We start from the raw sequence: 17,885 nt of genomic DNA, 5'->3' as shown, positions 1-17,885 counted from the left end.
ATCTCTCACGGTTTGGTTAGTACGCAATACATTTTAACATAACCAAACCACAGACTTAACATGCATCATTTTATAAAAAAAACATAATATAATAAAACCATTAATTGAGGAGAGTCCCGAATCCCCTACCTAGATTCCAATGCTTTTCGTCACGTACTGTGAGAGTCACAAACCTTCCGTTCCTCGTATAACTGAAGTCTTAAATTCCAACATAAATAATGGAAGGTTAGAGAAATGAAGTCGCAAATCTCGTCAATTTAGTCGTCCGACCAAGTTCCCTAGTTTGACCAGAATTTGACCAACCAAGACTACCATCTTTTCTTTCAACACAATCCGTGCACCCCTAAGGGCACCACCCTATTTTCCTTTTCACAACTAATATTACTAACCACTGCAAGTGGCTTAGTGGTTCTTACCTAGTTGGGTATGCTCCCCAATCTAGGTTCGAACTCCGAAGCTGTCAAAGTGGCCAGACACTGTGCTGCAATGCACAGTTGGAGCATTTCACATGCACCGAAGGGGTTTATCTTGAGCCTAGGAAGCCTTTGGATTCATCTTGACAAAATCAAAAAAAAAAAAAAAACTAATATTACTGCTCACCATAATAGCCACTCAGTTACCTAATTCCACGTTTGGTAACCAATTAACCAAGAGTGGAACAAATAAAAGCATTTGACCAGACTAGTCTCAAAATCACACATCCAACCAAGGCACCCAAACTCAAGTAACCTCACTCTTAACAATATGAACCAAACTATAGTAGAAATGCATATACGGCAACCAACTTCCGAATATTATCCATCACAGATTAATTTGAAGAGAAATCCCGAGCACCTTACACAAGATTAAGCCGAGGCTTAAATTCGAAACTTGATTGGAATTTCCACAGCAATTACATTACGTAAACAATGAACTAGGTCCCTTCAAATATTCCTGGACTTCAATCAACTTCCAATTGCTGCACTTTAAGAAATTTTGCATTGATAGCCAATATCAGATGCACACTATCATCAAAATTAAACCAAAAGGAAATTCAAACCGCCACCTCAAGTGGTGGTACGACTACGACGGACGCAGAGCATAGCCAAACTTCTCGATCATTTCAGCCAACCCAAAGAGCTAGCTGAGCTTCCCCGGACCTCAGACGATGCTCCAAGACGTCGGATATGAAACCAGAAGCATAGAACGACCAAAGAGGACAGCGGCTCCGCCGGTACCCTGAAACCCACCAAAACATCAATCCATCAAAACCCATCCAAAACTGAGAACCAAGTATACCAGTACGTAGAGCTCACTGAGAGGATCGATTTCCATACCTCATGCAGCCCCGTTGATGGCCGGAAAATGCGTCGGAACCGCCGGAAGCTCGAAGCTGGAAAGAGGATTCAAACGAGGGGTCGTCCCCGGACGGTGGAGAACCGTCGCGGGTCGTCGAGCTCTCGGGTCGAAGGTTCTGATCGTTTCTGGGACGATCTAGTACGCCCATCAGATGTCCACTCCTTAAATACCCTCCCTTAAATGATTTTAGACGGCTCAGATGAAAAGGTGAATGATTCAACAGTCCAGATTGCACCAATACATTTTCTATTATCTAAAATGAATTTTCATTTTCTCAAAAAAAAAAAAATGAATTTTCATAATTCCCAAACTTCGGAAATTCATAATAAATAGTTCAGGTGTCCCAAAAATTCTCATGAACTCGTCGTGTCGTGTACTTTATTTTTCAACTTTAAATCGCGAATTCCACCTTGTGAAAATTCCTGAAAAATATTCTCGAGCACTTTGGTGATTACCGAGATCGTAAATAAATAATTCCGAACGGTCTCAACTAAGCTCGATAAATTTTGTGGGGCTCACAATAAAAAAGAATTATCATGAACTCAAAAGATATTTTCTTTGACGATATGAGCAGTGGCGGATCCTTGGTGAAAATTTGGGGTGGGCTAGGCTAATCTACTGCTTTTTTTTTTTTTTGTCGATAATGATTCCAAGAATTTTGGAATTAAATATTAGAAGAATACTAATGGAGAATGTTGTAATGAAAGGGAAAAAAAAAAAGCGAAAAAAATGACAGTATTTACCTTTAAGAGAAGAAATTTTTAAGAAATACTAATAGAAAATGGGAAGAAGACAAAAAATGAAAAACAAAAACAAAAACAAAAGAAAAGGAAAAAAAAAAAGGAAATGGGAAACAGAAAAGAGCTTGAGAAAGAGCAAAATAACTCATTACTCAGTCCTGATCACCTGGTCAGCAACTGACCAGGGATCATTTGCTCAATCACCGTCCGATTTCAATCGGACGGTTTACAACTCTCTTCTCCTCTCTCATCACTTAGCTGTGAACCGTCCGATTGAAATCGGACGGTGAGTGAGCAAAAATTCCATGGTCAGCAGCTGACCATTGGAACGGGATCGACTCATTACTTTGCCAATTGGACCAAAGACGAATTCATGATAAGTTAGCACACTTCTGTTATGTAAACTATTCCAAAATTTTTGGCCGTTTGGGTTAGCCCTTTATTTAGATCCGTCATGGATATGAGATGAACAGTAGGAAATATATAATCAATTGATCAATTTTTAATTGGGTTCTCCCATTTCCATTGTAGAACCTTATTTATGAGGATCAATGGAATTGAAACCTTATTACTAGCATTTTTGTTGTTAACAATTTTTGAAATCTAGATGAGTTCAACAATGTGATTATCATTATGCTATTGTTCAAAAAATTATTGCTAGCCCCTTAGCTTTTAATGATAGGTATGTACGATGAATTTGTGTGGGTCTCTGCTAATGGAAAAGCTTTAGTTAAATCAAGTACATGGTTATGGTTATAGGTTGTGGATCGTAACCCTCATCCTTAAGGAAACGGATTCTATGCACCGACAGTGTTTTTACACTGACACGATTGAGAAACACGCGCCTATTATTTTAATACTGAATTGCATTCTCAGCCTATCATATTATTTAGCTGTCTATTCATGCTAACTTCATATTAACGGTCAACGTGAATGCTAAGTTTGACCAAATAAAAAAATTGTTACATGCGGTAGAAATGCATGAGATGGGTAATTGTAAGAGAGAGGTTCTTACGTAGGGCAAACGTACACATGGCGGTGGGGCAACCCAATCAAAACTAATAAACTTTTAAGTGTGTTCTAAATTTATCTTTACTTATTAAAATGAAATACTCAAAACACTCCCTTGCATGTTCACTGATTGGGCAGTCTTATCAACCACGTGGTACGTTTGCTCTACGTAAGAATCTCTCATCGTAAGATCTGGAAGAAGAATAGTCTGGCATGAGATGTCGAAATCGAGGAGGGAGAGGCTTGGTCTTGCTCTGTTTCTCCTAATTGTGAGGTAAATTTTTTCTCTTTTGCATATAGGAATGACGAAAGCAGGTCGGTGGTGCGGATGCAGGTAAACGTGTTGCTTATAGGTGTGAAGATCGACGACTCAGCTGCCGGAGTGTGGCTTTGATCAATGCTCTCGATTATGGTGAAGTATCAGTGGGTTGAAGAATAACTGAATAAGACATAGGATAGAGATGCAAAATTATCAAATTTCCAGCTTGTATCGGATTGGCGATCAAACTTGTTAATGGGAATAGTTTCAAATTAAACAAAACTTTTGTGGGTCTCAATTTTTGAAGACGAATTTCACCAAAACAATACACAAATCAAAGTTCACAGCAATATCATAATTTCCATATCACAATTATAAAGAAGATGTGCTATGCCATATATGTAATTGATTAAAAAAATTAAGAAAAATTCGCCTGCGGTTGCTAAGGGGTGTTGCTTCTTGAACGATGATGGATTCGGACGAAGAAATAGAAAGAGATGAGAAATCATTGGGTTGGGTGGTTGGTGCAGTGGTTATATTTCAAAAAAATGAAAAACCTATTATTGATGTTGGTTGTCTCAGTGGTGGAGCTAGCGGTGCATGCAGTAGTATATATATTCTTCGATCCCCAGAAAATTTTATGTTAAAGGGAAGAAAAACTTCATCAATATGAAAGCCAAGCTATTCGGGGACACCTTCATCCGCATACCAAATTCACAATAAAGTGAGAAGAAGCCTAGAATTGCCGTGAAAGAGTTCAAGCGTGTGCAGGAGAAATCCAGAAAAGAGAATGATCAAAAGAGGGTTTTATTTCTGTAACAAAAAAAAAAAAAAGGGTTTTATTTATGCGACGAAGTTCAAGAAATTGATTCAGAGAGTATATTGAATTTCTAAAGCAACTTTACATTTTTTTTTTTTTTGTAAAGTTGCTTTAGAAATTCAATATACGCCTTAGAACGCGCCTAGAGAAAAAAACCCCAAGCGTGAGATCTGTGCTCTCTCCCGATCGGACGCCGCCGGTGCCCCCACCGCAGCGCTCCGATCCGGGAGAGGAGAGTCCTTTGTGTTGTGCTCCTGCCATTTTTGTTTCCAACCGATGCTTCTCTCCCTGGTTTGGGTTCGTGTAGGAAGTTGCTGGTGTGAGCTGATCGGAGTCGGCGGTTCAAGCGATGGGGTCGATGGGTTCCAGATCCAGTGACGGCAGAGGGGGAGAGGGCTGGTTTGGGGGTTGTCAATCCCGATCCGGTTGTTGGATCGGGTAGTTTGGGCAGCCGTCGAGCAGATCTGTTGTGATCCATCCCTGTATGGCTTGGATCTCAATCTGGGTTGGCGTTTTGTCCCAAGGGTTGGTGTTTTGCTTCTTGAGGATGCGGAGGGGCCGCGGATCTGTTGTGATCCATCGTCGGTGGTCGGTTCTTGAGGGGGCCGATTGGATCACCGGCAAAGGTAGTAGGAAAGGGATGTGAGAGTCGGAGTGAAGCTGAGGATGTGGTGGGTCTGAGCCAGAGTTGGGGTCGGGTGTAACCTGTTTCTTCAGATCGGGGCATGTCTTGGTTTCTGTTTCTGGATTTGGTTTTGTTCGGATCCGGCTTTGGTCCAAGCCTGGCAGGTGCACTGTGTTTTTTTCAGTTTTTTTCCAGTTTTTTGTTTTTAGATTTCTGTTGTTTGGTTGTGGTCGACCCGCTGTTGGGTCTTGTTGGGCTTCAATGCATTCAAACACCAACGCCTATTGTGATGTTGATCCTCTAAACAGATCCTATCACGTGTATTCACTAGCCGACGAGGCAGAGATGACTGGTGCGCATTCCTCCTACTTGGGTCTGAGCTACAACTCAGTTGGTATGCCGGCGTTGGCTCCAACCACGCTGTGGCCCGGTTGCCGGATTTTGGTCATTTGTTAGCCTTACTGGTGTTCTGGAGAGTTTTGCTCCATTTTTTGTTTTTAGAATTAGGAAGGTATGTCGAGATCAGATGATCGGACTTGAGTTAGAAGTAGGTCTCTTGGCTTTTGTACTACATTGCATCCCTGCTTGTAATTTTCCTTCCTGGAATGAAGTAGGGATGATGATTTGATCCAAAAAATAATAATAATAATAAAAAAATAAAGCAACTTTACATGTTCAGGTTCGAGCCACGTGGTTACCATGCAATAATTTAAAATTTTGAAATGATACACCTTGACTAATCATATGGACTAACAGAGGTCACTTATTTAACAGCACGTGACTAGCACGCTGGTAGTGTTCATACACTGACGGTGCATCGAATACACTCCCGAGTGAAAATTATTCTATGCATTGACAGTTCAAATGACTTAGCATCTATTGAATGATCTCAGCTCTTGATATCTTTAATTAACATTTTTTTAATAATAAAAAAATCAACTTGATATTATCTAGCCATCTATTTATGTTGGTGCAACCGTGAAGAAGTTAAACAAAACATTTTGAATTATATTGTAGTCAAATCCTAGATAGTCGTCTCAAAAATTGTGCATCCAATAACGTGAAATAAAAAAAAAAGACTCGAGCGCGTTAACGTTATTTTTGTTTAACTATGAAACTTATTCACCCGATAATATGAATTTTTGAAATTAATTCTTTCATTGATAATATAAATTATTCACTAAAAACATTTCATTTCATATCCAGACATGTGTACTCGTGATTCGTGAAAACGAAAACTTCAACAGTCAAAAGTGAAAGAAAAATAAGGTCTTGATCAAGGCATTTCTAATCATAATCTGACTGCAAATAGGAACTTCTCTCCTAGCTCTCACATCAAATGACATTCATCTCCTCACAACGTCTTCAAGATTAATATTGATGGCTGAATGACTCAAAATTGTGGAGCTGCTGCTACTGGCCTCATCATCAAAGATAATCTTGGTCTTCCTGTTGTCTCTAACACAAGAAAAAAAAAATTCCGCTTGCTTGAAGCTACAACATTACGTATAGCTTCATCAAAGCTTGATTCAAAGACCAGCATCATATTCTAGTTAAAGGACACTCGCAACTAATCATCAACTGTGTTCTAGGCTGGTGTAGCACTCTTTCATTGAAAAATCATCACCCACGATATGAGATGCATAACCAGTTCTTTTTCTTCTATTGCATTCAACCGCATTTTCCAAGAAGCAATTTTGCTGTTAATATATTCAAATCTGGGAAATAAGGAAAATGCGTGTATATATATATTTAGTAGTCAACCTCGGGAGGCGCGACCCAACTAACCCGCCGCGCACATATCTAGTTGCCTCGCTTTCCTTGTTCATATAAAACCAAACCAAACCAAACCAAATTCGATTCCACCATTTCATCACCAACCTCAATCCTGTTCCACAGTTTCACTCCAAGTCTGCAACTTTGAACGACCCAGTTTCCGATGGCAGCCAAAGAACCAGAGATCATCAGAGACAAGGACCAGATGAGGAACTGGTCGAGGGCCATGAGATCCCAAGGCAAAACCATAGGCCTAGTACCCACCATGGGCTACCTCCACGACGGCCACCTTTCCCTCATCAGAGAAGCCCACGACCACTCCGACGTCATCGTCGTCTCCATCTACGTAAACCCAGGTCAGTTCTCTCCCACCGAAGACCTCTCCACATACCCATCTGATTTCCACGGCGATATCCAAAAGCTGAGGGCTGTTCCTGGTGGCGTTGATGTTGTTTTCAATCCTCACAATCTCTACGACTATGGAACCAACAGGAGGTCGTCGGTGAGTAATGGTGAAGGGGCAAAATCGGTTTCTTGTGTGGAGGAGAAGGGGTTGGGGCATGAGACATGGGTTAGAGTTGAGACATTGGAGAAGGGTATGTGTGGCAAGAGTAGGCCTGTGTTTTTCAGAGGGGTTGCGACTGTTGTCACCAAGTTGTTTAACATAGTCGACCCTGATGTTGCTCTGTTTGGGAAGAAGGATTATCAGCAATGGCGGATTATTCAGCGACTGGTAAGTGTTTTTAGTGTTCATCTGATAAGATTATGAATGTTTTTAGAGGAAAAATGATTGTTATTGTTGTGTTTAGTAAAGTTGGACATATGGAACACAATTTTTGTCTTTCCCATAGTTATAGTGGGAGGGTATGATTTAATAAGCTGGTACTTGCTGTAATAGAATTGAAGTGTTTCTTGCTGGTAAATGAATTGGGGTTATGGTTCAGAGTTTGGAACAGTTACAAAACTAGTCTATGGTTTATTTCTCACTTTAGTATTGACTGATTGTGCCTAATTTGCTCTAGTATATTTGCAAATGTTGGTGAAATGAAATGATGTGAGTTTTAGTTCTGTTTATACAGGTTCAGGTTGTATCTCAATTGATCACTTTGAATTGGTGATGAAATGAAATGTTGCGAGTTGTATCTCAATTGTCTCGTTGAATTTGTACAGGTTCGGGATCTTGATTTTTCCATTAGAGTCATTGGTTCTGAGGTAGTGCGTGAAAACGATGGCCTGGCAATGAGTTCGCGAAATGTGCGCCTCTCACCTGAAGAACGGGAAAAGGTACTATATATACATGCTCGTTAAACTTGCTTATTCTCCAAGTTCACTTTTACAGCAGGTTAATAATATGTACCAGTTTTGAAAAACAAGTTAATGAATTGATACCTAGCTTTGCAGAAAAGAACTCTCAATGTGAAAACCTTAAGGCTTGAAACATGACATCAGTTGCAGGCACAACAACTTTGGTAACTTGTTTTTCATTGTGATCTCAATGGCATCCTCATTTAACCACAACCTATGTACAGGTCCGAGAACACTCTTGATCAATCACAGAAAAGTGAAATATAATCAAGCCGCATAGTAAACATAAATTTTAAAAAAGGAACAACAACTAGAATTTACAGTACTAGATCCCTTGCCAATATAAATACTTCCATGTATGTCTATGTTCCAACCCAATCAGACTCCCTTCCTCCCTCTATCCTCTCTTTCTTTTCCTTTCTCTGACTAGAAGTAAATGTCTGTATACATACCACGAAAACACTGAACTCCCCAACCAGAAGAAGGGGAATAACAATCTCATCTTTTATTGCATATAGGGTCCCACTCTGCTGTCTAATTTTGATTCTGAAATTCTTCATGTCTTTGAGACAGTCATACCAAATAACCAAGATTAAGAAACCACTGCAAGGTATAATCCAATTCACGGAAACAACCCCTACTCACAACTCACTGCTGCTATTTGTAAAACTACATTGCAACAGATTTCACTTGTTATCTCTTCCACCTGGTTTCTGAACTTTTAAGTTCTGCATTTACCCTATCTTGTTCAGTGTGAATGCTTGATTGTTGGGACTCGCTAGTTACAAATTTTGCTCATACAGGGTCTTTTACACTTCAAAGATATTTTGCTTCTTTGTACTGCTACAATTTCTTCTGTACATTTAGAAATTTGTTCTTTTTATCTACAGGCATTGTCTATAAACAAGTCACTGTCAAGAGCTAGGTTTTCTGCAGAAAAGGGTCTAATTAGATGTAAAGAATTAACAAATTCAGTCATCCAAGCGATCAATGAAGCTGGCGGAAGGGTTGATTATGCAGAGGTGAGCACGGAAACAACTTCCTTGTTTCACTGCTTTTGATGTTTACTTGAAATATTTCTTTATTTAGACTTCTCATCATATTTCGTAAGTTGAATCTTATCGCTTGTGTGTATTTTCTTGGCAGATTGTAGACCAAGAAAGTCTGGAGCCAGTTGAAGAAATAAGAAGTCCTGTTGTGTTCTGTGTTGCTGCTTGGTTTGGAAAGGTCAGATTGATAGATAACATGGAGATCAACATATGAATCCGGTGTCCTACACTTCTAGGGAATAGTTCCTCATGTTGGAGTTTTTATTTTTTATTTTTAGATTCTCTCTGGCCAAGCCATTTTTTTCACTATATTTTCAAGGGAACAGTTTCTTACGTTGTAAATTACAGTACAGAGCTCGTACGTTCACTTGCAACATTTTATCAATCTCTATTTCATTTTCAGGTAATTTATTGTTTTTGGGTAATTGTATTTCAGGGTTCTTGGAGTAGTTAAAACATAAGTTTCTTCTTGAGCATTGTTGTCCTACTACAACTTTTTTAGGATTTTTTTTTTTTTGACAATAAAACATCAAACAAACAAAAGGAACCAAAGAAACAGAACCAACAGCAGCCAAACAACAAACTTTTTCGTGGATGTTTGAATAACAAAATTTAAATCAATCACAGTGATCTTCCATGTGTCATGTATTATAGAAAGAGGGCAAACTACATTTTGCTATCATGTACAACACCTTCAATATTAATCCACTCTTGGCTTTTTTTAATCTTAAACAAGAGACATTTTATGGTCAGCAGAGGTGAACTACAGCCAGCAATTTGATATCATCTTGGCAAGGAAACTCCTGGCACCACTGGGGAAAAATTGTCTTTCTGATCCAGCGATCATTTCATTTTGAACTAAAGAAAACAAGGATCATTCTTTTCCCTGAACAGCTAACTAGATGCGTTTCAAAATCTGTTGCTAAATAGCTCTAACTTGATAAAGACTTTTCTATATCATCAGCTAAGTACGAACTTTATAAACAATTTTCTATATCAACTTACGCAAAATGGGTTAGTCCAGCTGTGGGAAGTGTAACGATGAAATTTGATGGTAGTTAGTTTGGATGTTCACAAGGGCATTAGTGATACAGTTGATCTGTAGTACGATCTAACAATCAGCGCTAGGAATTTTTTGGCAGCCTTCCATTAATGGAGTGTTTAAGTCCTAAAGCCCTAAAGCATGTGAAGTACATGGTTACATTTTTGTTGGCAGGTTGGTTTTTCAAGGGTGGAAAAGGTGATGTCCAGAACGTTATTCCGGGGTTTGATACCCCGTCAATCAGTGGATCTAAGAGATGAAGGAGCTTTTCTAGACGAAGCCTGTGAGATAATTAATCATTGAGTATGTAATGTGCAATAAAGCCGCCCATTGTGTGGCAATGATTACATTGTCTTTGCCTTTTTCTACATAATTGTTCGAGTATGAGCCGTATTGGCTCCGTCCGTCTTTGCAGTTGATTTGAGTTGAATGAAATTGAGGGAGTACCTTATCCAGTTGTGGTGGTTTTCATGGGGCCTTATTATGCTCCTTGAGTTGTGATTCTTTTTAGTTATAAATGAAAGGAAAAAATACAATTTTAGTCACTCAATTTTAACTTGATTGACACTTTTTGATCACTCATGTTTATAAAATCTCACTTTAGTCACTCAACTTTAACTTCGACTATCACTTTAGTCCACCGGTGAATTTTTCCAATAAAAAAAGTCACATAACACCTCTCATGCCATTTTTCAAGAGTTATTTTAAGATATTGAAGAGATGTGAGACCTTTAGTTTGAATATAGGTTGAAATTTCTGAAATTATAGGACGAAAATAACCCTTAAAAAATGGCATGTGAGGCATCATGTGACTTTTTTTATCGGGAAAATTCACCGGCGGACTAAAGTGATAGTCGGAGTTAAAGTTGAGTGACTAAAGTGAGATTTCATAAACATGAGTGACCAAAGTGTTAATCAAGCGAAAGTTGAGTGATTAAAACTATATTTTTTCCTAAATGAAATATGCTAGATAAAACTTGGAAAAACCAAAAACAAAACCTCATTTCTAGTGACAAACAAAACTTGAGCGGATCCGGATCCACTCCTTGGCACGAAGATGACCTTGTTTATCCTTGATTATTGATCTAGGTCATTCAAACAAAATCTAATGCCTAATAATTTGACAGCTCAGCAAGACATTGTATTTTCATTAAATATTAATTTTTTAGAGAACATTGCATTGAATCTTTACAGGATCACTCGTCTTCTCTCACTCTCAACAAGTTCTTTTTTTTTTTTGAGAGAGAGAGAGACTTAATATTTTATGGGGCACGTTTCTCTAAAATATAATATTTAATGAGAATGTAGTGGTTTAATTTAGCTTAGCTATTAAATTATTAACCATTAGATTTTGTTTGAACTTTGAACGGTTAAGATTAGAAGCCAAGGATAAACAAGGACGACCTAGTGCCAGGGAAAGGATTCGGATCCTTTAGTTTCAGAACGAACAATTCTTTTCCTCAAACACTCCTTCGTTTTCTTTCTTGATTTTTTCAGAGCTTTTATTCTATCCAGCACATCATTCAGTGCAGTTTCCCTGTTTTACCATTGATTCCAGAATGTAGACAAATAATTTCAACAATCAAATCCAGCTTCAAAAAGACGATGTTAATTATACAAATCAAAATCGGAATTTCACAAACCAATTTTAGAACATTTTTTTGCATTGCGTGAAATCTCAAGCTATTTAATCGACGTGATGTCTATTAATATTATTGTAGTAGTGGCGTTTCTCTAAAAGATAATATTTAATAAGAATGTAATGGTTTTAGTTGAGCTGCCAAATTACTAGCTATTAGATTTCATTTGAACGGCTAAGATTAGAAGTCAAGGATAAACAATGACGACCTAGTGCCAGGGAGAGATCCGGATCCTTTAGTTTCGAAACGAACAACTCTTTTCCTCAAGCACTATTTCGTTTTTCTTGATTTTTTCAGAGCCTTTATTCTAGCCAAAACACATCATTTAGTGCAATTTCCCTGTTTCACCATTGATTCCAGAATGTAAACAAATAATGTCAACAATCAAATCCAGTAGCAAAAACTAATTGCACCGTACTTAAATTAGAAAGAAGAAGGAAACATTCAACAAAAGTTTGATCATAACTTTTTCCCATCCTCACTAGGTTGGATTGTGAATTTGGTAAACTGCTTCTAATTCTGGGATTCTAGTACGATATTCAATACGATCGTTGAATATCGTATTAGTTTAAAGCCACCGAGCCTTCGTTGAATATACATGTATTGTTAATAAGCAATGAAGGGATGGAAGAAAGTAACATGTTTCATGTTTATTCGTTATGTTAGAAAGTTAGGACAGTAGCTCGTTTACATAGTTTACATATTCACAATGATGCACACAATTTACATATTGACAGTGATGCATCAGTTTACATAATTCCATCTACATATTCACAGGGGCAACGATGGTCTTTATATATTTTTAGTTATATAAATAAATATTATAAAATTAAAATTAAAAAACTTGAAATTAGGGTAAATGGACAAAAATCCATATATATAAATGAAGTAATTGAATCGGTTAGTCCAATTGGTAAAGCTTTGTTTCTGGTTGGTATATAGGCCTTTTCCGACTAGGTAATTGGATCGTACAAGTTGTAATAAGATGTTAAAAGCCCTCTTCCAAAAAAAAGATGTTAAAAGCCTTTTGTTGACACCTAATTCTTGAGCAGCATAATGCTTGCTCCTGGCACACATTAGAGTGAACCTCTTCTAAAAACTCAACACCTAAACCCCTAGAACTTTTGCTTCCAACCACATAATTCATTGCTTCGATCACCAGGTCCCTCTAGCTGTTATGAAGCACATCGTTCCTACAGTTTTAAGCCACAACATTTACACCTGATGTGTTGACTACTGGATTCACAACTAAATCGGAAGACATACAAATGCTTTTGGTGCCGGATTGCAGGTCATGGTAAGCAATGTAGACTGACTCTACATTAGCATGCTACGAGTGAATAGACTGAAGTGAAAAGTATTAGAGCTGGTGCTGGAGCTGGAGCTAGCAACTGAAGGAAAATTCATACAATGGTGCACATCGAGTTTTCCATAGTTACCTTGTCAAGATCAAGGAGTTTTTAGCTTGTTCACTTGGAGAAATTTCTCTCACATGTTTTTCAATCAAGATTATACGAGACGATGACATATTAGACAAGAAGAAATAAGAGACTTGTTCATCCAATCCAAGCGATGAATGGTGAGAATGGAACAACTTCCATGATTCTACTTTAGAATTTTTACCCGGAATGGACAAGTGACCTATTTTGATCGTTGACGAATATATGTTCATATAAGTCGTAATATTTTCATGACTTTTCATTGATGTACCTTTTGGTTTTGGCATAAATGCATACAGGAAATTTTGTTTAGGAGTTGAGAAACCCCTGTTTCGTGACTTACACCTGTTTTTGGGGTTTTAGAAAGCACAAAAGATGCAACTGAAACTTCCTATGATCCACCTGCTATGGTTGAATAACAAATCTGAAACCAATCACAATGATTTGCCATTTCTCTCTGTCTGCTACAGCGCAAGTTCAATGGAACAAAGGGAATCAAAAACCATTCACACATCCAAGAGACTAATATAGAAAAGAATTCACGGATACAAACTATACAAGCTGTCTTTCAATATAGGAATTATGCCAGACGGTGGAGTGTGTAACCAAAAATAATAAGACGTAGACCGGCACTGTAGATAACAGCAGTAGAAACTCCACCAAATTCCTCAAAAGAGTCTACGGATTCATCCACCACAGTTGAAACCTTTGCAAACAGATAGAACAATGATGAGAATCAAGGCGATTAAGATTCCCAAAACTATCAGCTTGATCTTCATGTTCTGCAACCACATCTTCCTCCTCATCTGGGTTCCCTGCTGCCTGAAATCTTGTGCCTGCATCACACCATCGCAATCAGCAATACAGCAATGATAGAATAGTTAGGATTACAAATACCTTAGAAAAGGTTCAGCTGATTATACGTAATTGAATTGGCTATTGACATCTGACATATTACACTAACTGTAAATTATACACATTTGAGAAGTCTAAATGTGTACTACTCTATTCCAATTTAGATTCAGAGCATTGCTCTATTAATACCATTACACTGTACAATAAAATAACTCAACTTTCACCCAAAATAAGTAACAATATCAATTCCTGACCTGTGAGCGAAGGTTCTCTGTTTTGTCTACCAGAAGTTCTATCTTTTCCCCACGATCAAGAACCTGCAAGGGAACACCATCAATCACATGTCGACAGACATTACACCAACTTGATCACAACTTATAGGTTGATACCCATCTATGGAAAGAGATATCAAAGCCTTACCTTCTCAATATTTTCCATCATAACTCCTTTGACTTCCGAGACCTGAGCTTTCACTTTAGCAAGTTTGCTGATCTCCTCGGGGTGATCCACACAATATTGCATATGCTCCTTCAGCTTGGGCCTATATAATTGCCACCAACATTGTGCATTAGAAAACTTAATAGCAAAGGAGAGGCACATTCCATTTGAAGAATGAAAAGATAAAACAACTCCTACCCAAATTCCTTGTTCAGACTATTTGCAACTGCCGTTGCAGCTTTTCCTCCACCATATCTATTGGTAAAATCCTCCTTGATTCGCTCAAGGAAGGCAATAGGAATTTGTCGACCAAGAGCCTCAACTGCAACTACACAGTACGCTGTGGCATTCAAAGGCTGAAGTTAGTTCAACTCATATACAGTAAATGTAGTAAAGATCAAAGAGGTGAGCAAAACGATAAAGAGATCTTATTAACTAATCATGCATTTACAGTGATCAATTTCTTATATCATAAATACCACATATCTTTTACCCAACAGGAAATTGTCTTCTTGTTTTTGTGGCCAATAAGCTGAAACTATCTATAACTAGTAGCTTTAGGTACTCCTTTTCTTTAAAATTTGCACTTCATAAAAGTAAGGTTCAAGGCCATGCATCAGACAACTACTTCAGAAAGATGTTTAGTCAATAACCGCTATTCTCAGTACTCTATCATTACATCTCAATTTCACAGGCTCCTTAAAATGACACAACCTTTTATCGACTGCTTTAAAATGAATAATTAGTGGTGGCAAGCTTTTGACCAATTTGGTGACAAGAAAGCAACTAGCGACAACACTATAGATGCGAGTTACATAAGACTAAATCAAAAAAGGAAAAAGTATCTCTGGTTTGCATATGAAATTGTGAAACGTTAATTTCACAACCAGCTGCAATGATCATATAAATGCTCGTAAATAAACCTCAGTTCCATTAATTTAGTGTCTAAGACCATGAAAAACATTAGTTTACCCTTGCACAATTCTTAAACCTTAATATGGAAGCAATGAATAAAAAACATAATATTGTAGGAACTTTAAGTACCTTATAATTGAACAGAAAACAAACAGCACAAGATTCTCAAGCCACTGAAATGCACAAGTATCACTAGCTGTGACAAACATAATAGAAACTATGCTCATTTGGCTGCAGGAAAATTTTCAAGCAATCTAGAAGGAACCTAAAATTGGATAGCATAGGTTTGACAAACTGCAATAAGAAAATCAAAACGCACTCCAGCTAATCATCATGAAATCTAATGTTTTACCTAAATTCAATAAATCATTCATTTTCTTCTCTTACGAGGATTCAAGTCAATGGCTCGGATCAAACGAAAAACTAAAAATAAATACAGCTAACCGATTATGAAGTTTATCTTTATTTCACTTATTTCAATTGTGAAAACTTCAGCTAAATTTAGTAAACTTACAATACTTACACATTTAATCAATAAAATCCACCAAACACAAAGTTTCTTAAATGAGAAAGAATAATCAAACGTTTTTCCAGCTACACCACCACAAAATCGCACACGAAACCAATCGAAAAAAAAACACAACGACTTCATCAAAAAATAGCAGAGACTCAGCAGAGAAACGACTTTGACAATTCAAATCAAGCAAAAGACCAAATCAAAGAACACGATCGAGTCGTGGATCGGAGCAAAGCAGTAGCGAAAGGTACGAATAGGAGATCGGAGAGGGAGAGAGAGAGAGAGAGAGAGAGAGGGAATTACTGAAGCCATTATCGACGAGGTAGTTGAAGGTGTGGCCGTCGCAGTTGTAGGTGAACTTGTTGTTAGTGGCGGGAAGCTTCTGGAGGCACTGAGCAGCTATGCTGGTGAAGTTGCCGGTGAATTCGGTGAACTCGGCGAGAACCACCGTCCCACGCGCCACGAAGCTGTAGATCAACGACTGCTGCCCCATCGGATTCCGATTGCCGCGAAAGCCCTAACCCTAGGAGAGAGAGAAGATAAGAGACGGTAGAGCTTTCGAGTTTCAGAGAGGGGCGGAGGAGGAGGAGGAGGGGCTTGGTGATTGTGAGAGAATAAGAGAGAGAGAGAGAAAGAGGAAATGGGGGTGTTGTTGGGTTTAGGTCTTTTTTTTTATTTTTTTGCCTAGATGGGAAGCTAGGTAGCGAAGATGGTCTTTGTTTTGGGGTGTTAAAGGTGCCCTCGAGCTTCGTGGAAATAACGGAAATGCCACGCAGGCTTTGGGTTTGTGGTCTCAATTTGAATTTTTGAAATTGTTCAAAACAAAAGTCAAGGAGACGCGCAGAGAGAAGAGAGTAGAGGAGAAAGAGGCCTCTAGAAAGTGGGGAGACAGGAAAACTGATTCAAAGCGCCGCCCGAGTTTTTGGTTGGTGTAAAAGCGTTGAAAATTTATTTTTGTTCGGCCGCGTTGAAAATTATTTACCCAAAGGATAAGTGTTTTTGGAAACACTACTGATGTTCCGATCTTCCTTCCTTCCGTCGAGAAGGTTTTGGATGTTATATTATCGGTAGATTCTACTGCTAATAATATAACACGTCTATTTCATTATTGATTAAATGTGTGCTAGTTTGATTTAGGTAGATTTGACAAGCTATATGGCACGACAGCCTCACTAAAGACTTTCTTATTCAATGATGATAATTTTTATTTTATAGTTGTAAAGTGATAGTATGAGTTTTTTGTAGTTGTCACATAGTTGTGTTTTTTAAGTGTGCAATGTTGGAACTTAGATTCCTAATTGAGAAAGCTTATTCCCACTGAACTCGTATCCGAGATGTCTTTGCTAATGGAATGTGTGATTTTTTATTTTTTTTCTTCGGGTCAGTCGCAAATTCAAGGGTCTTAGCTTAAAAGGGACTTTGCCTTTTTTAAGTGAGATTCAAAACTTTGATTTTCACAATGTTAATTAGGTCAACAAACTAGTATGTCACAATTCACCAACACCTATGTAAATAGGACAAATTACAAAAATTGAATGTAAAATATAATAAACTATTTACAATATATATATATATATATATATATATATATATATATATATATATAGATATATATATATTTTATCTTACAACTCCAGAATAGCTCTAAGATAGTTCCTTCATTGAGAGACTAGTACTGCAACATTTCTCTGAAATCATAATCGTAATTTGATTCTCTTTCTCTTTGTGTTATTTGCAATCTTATCTATTGTCTTGTAAATTATATATTGTGTCATTGTGAGGATATACCTTTTTGCATTTCCTTTTATATGTAGCAGTTGTTGTAGCACAAAGTTTATATTCGACAATTTTATTAAATGACATGACTGTGTTATATCAACTGCCACATAAAATATGATGCAAGTGTTACTGAAAAATATAAATTTTTTTTTTATTACGAACTATATGGGATAAGTAGATAATCATGCCTAAACTTAGGAAACGCAGGATGTGTGGCTCAACAATTATCATGGTCTAGCTTTGTTTGTTTGAAAGGTACAAATATAATATGTTAAGAGCTAACTGGCGCCAGAGTGGTTTCCCAGCATGATCCTCAAGATTCAAAATTTATCCAACC

At 37.7% G+C, this 17,885-nt stretch overlaps 2 protein-coding genes and 1 long non-coding RNA gene across 3 annotated transcripts; 1 reads left to right on the top strand and 2 right to left on the bottom strand.

Moving 5' to 3' along the window:
- Positions 1-720: 720 nt before the first annotated feature.
- On the bottom strand, positions 721-1,460 carry LOC133741063 (uncharacterized). The gene is made up of 2 exons (XR_009861594.1): positions 1,317-1,460; positions 721-1,218 (listed from the first exon to the last, which is right to left on the bottom strand). It is a non-coding gene; the product is annotated as an uncharacterized LOC133741063 (long non-coding RNA).
- Positions 1,461-6,565: 5,105 nt separating this feature from the next.
- Positions 6,566-9,325, top strand: LOC133738778 (pantoate--beta-alanine ligase). Its single transcript, XM_062166391.1, has 4 exons — positions 6,566-7,302; positions 7,740-7,853; positions 8,765-8,896; positions 9,021-9,325. The coding sequence occupies exons 1-4, from the start codon at positions 6,733-6,735 to the stop codon at positions 9,135-9,137; spliced, it is 933 nt and encodes a 310-aa protein (XP_062022375.1). The 5' UTR covers positions 6,566-6,732; the 3' UTR covers positions 9,138-9,325.
- Positions 9,326-13,469: 4,144 nt separating this feature from the next.
- LOC133738418 (vesicle-associated membrane protein 722) lies at positions 13,470-16,448 on the bottom strand. The gene is made up of 5 exons (XM_062165955.1): positions 16,073-16,448; positions 14,536-14,677; positions 14,320-14,440; positions 14,154-14,216; positions 13,470-13,880 (listed from the first exon to the last, which is right to left on the bottom strand). The coding sequence occupies exons 1-5, from the start codon at positions 16,260-16,262 to the stop codon at positions 13,731-13,733; spliced, it is 666 nt and encodes a 221-aa protein (XP_062021939.1). The 5' UTR covers positions 16,263-16,448; the 3' UTR covers positions 13,470-13,730.
- Positions 16,449-17,885: the final 1,437 nt, after the last annotated feature.

Source organism: Rosa rugosa, chromosome 3 (assembly GCF_958449725.1).
Source record: "Rosa rugosa chromosome 3, drRosRugo1.1, whole genome shotgun sequence".
Classification (NCBI taxonomy): domain Eukaryota; kingdom Viridiplantae; phylum Streptophyta; class Magnoliopsida; order Rosales; family Rosaceae; genus Rosa; species Rosa rugosa.
Note: the sequence above shows the minus strand (reverse complement) of the source record. Positions and strands in the feature narration are given on the sequence as shown.

Bases quoted from the DNA above. Each gene is read 5' to 3' on its own strand.
- LOC133738778 (XM_062166391.1), top strand. From the start codon at position 6,733: ATGGCAGCCAAAGAACCAGAGATCATCAGAGACAAGGACCAGATGAGG. The intron at 7,854-8,764 runs GTACTATATATA...TTTTATCTACAG, and splicing joins CACCTGAAGAACGGGAAAAG to GCATTGTCTATAAACAAGTC. The intron at 8,897-9,020 runs GTGAGCACGGAA...TTTTCTTGGCAG, and splicing joins GAAGGGTTGATTATGCAGAG to ATTGTAGACCAAGAAAGTCT.
- LOC133738418 (XM_062165955.1), bottom strand. From the start codon at position 16,262: ATGGGGCAGCAGTCGTTGATCTACAGCTTCGTGGCGCGTGGGACGGTG. The intron at 14,217-14,319 runs GTAAGGCTTTGA...GTTCCCTTGCAG, and splicing joins TGATGGAAAATATTGAGAAG to GTTCTTGATCGTGGGGAAAA. The intron at 13,881-14,153 runs GTCAGGAATTGA...GGTGTGATGCAG, and splicing joins CAGAGAACCTTCGCTCACAG to GCACAAGATTTCAGGCAGCA.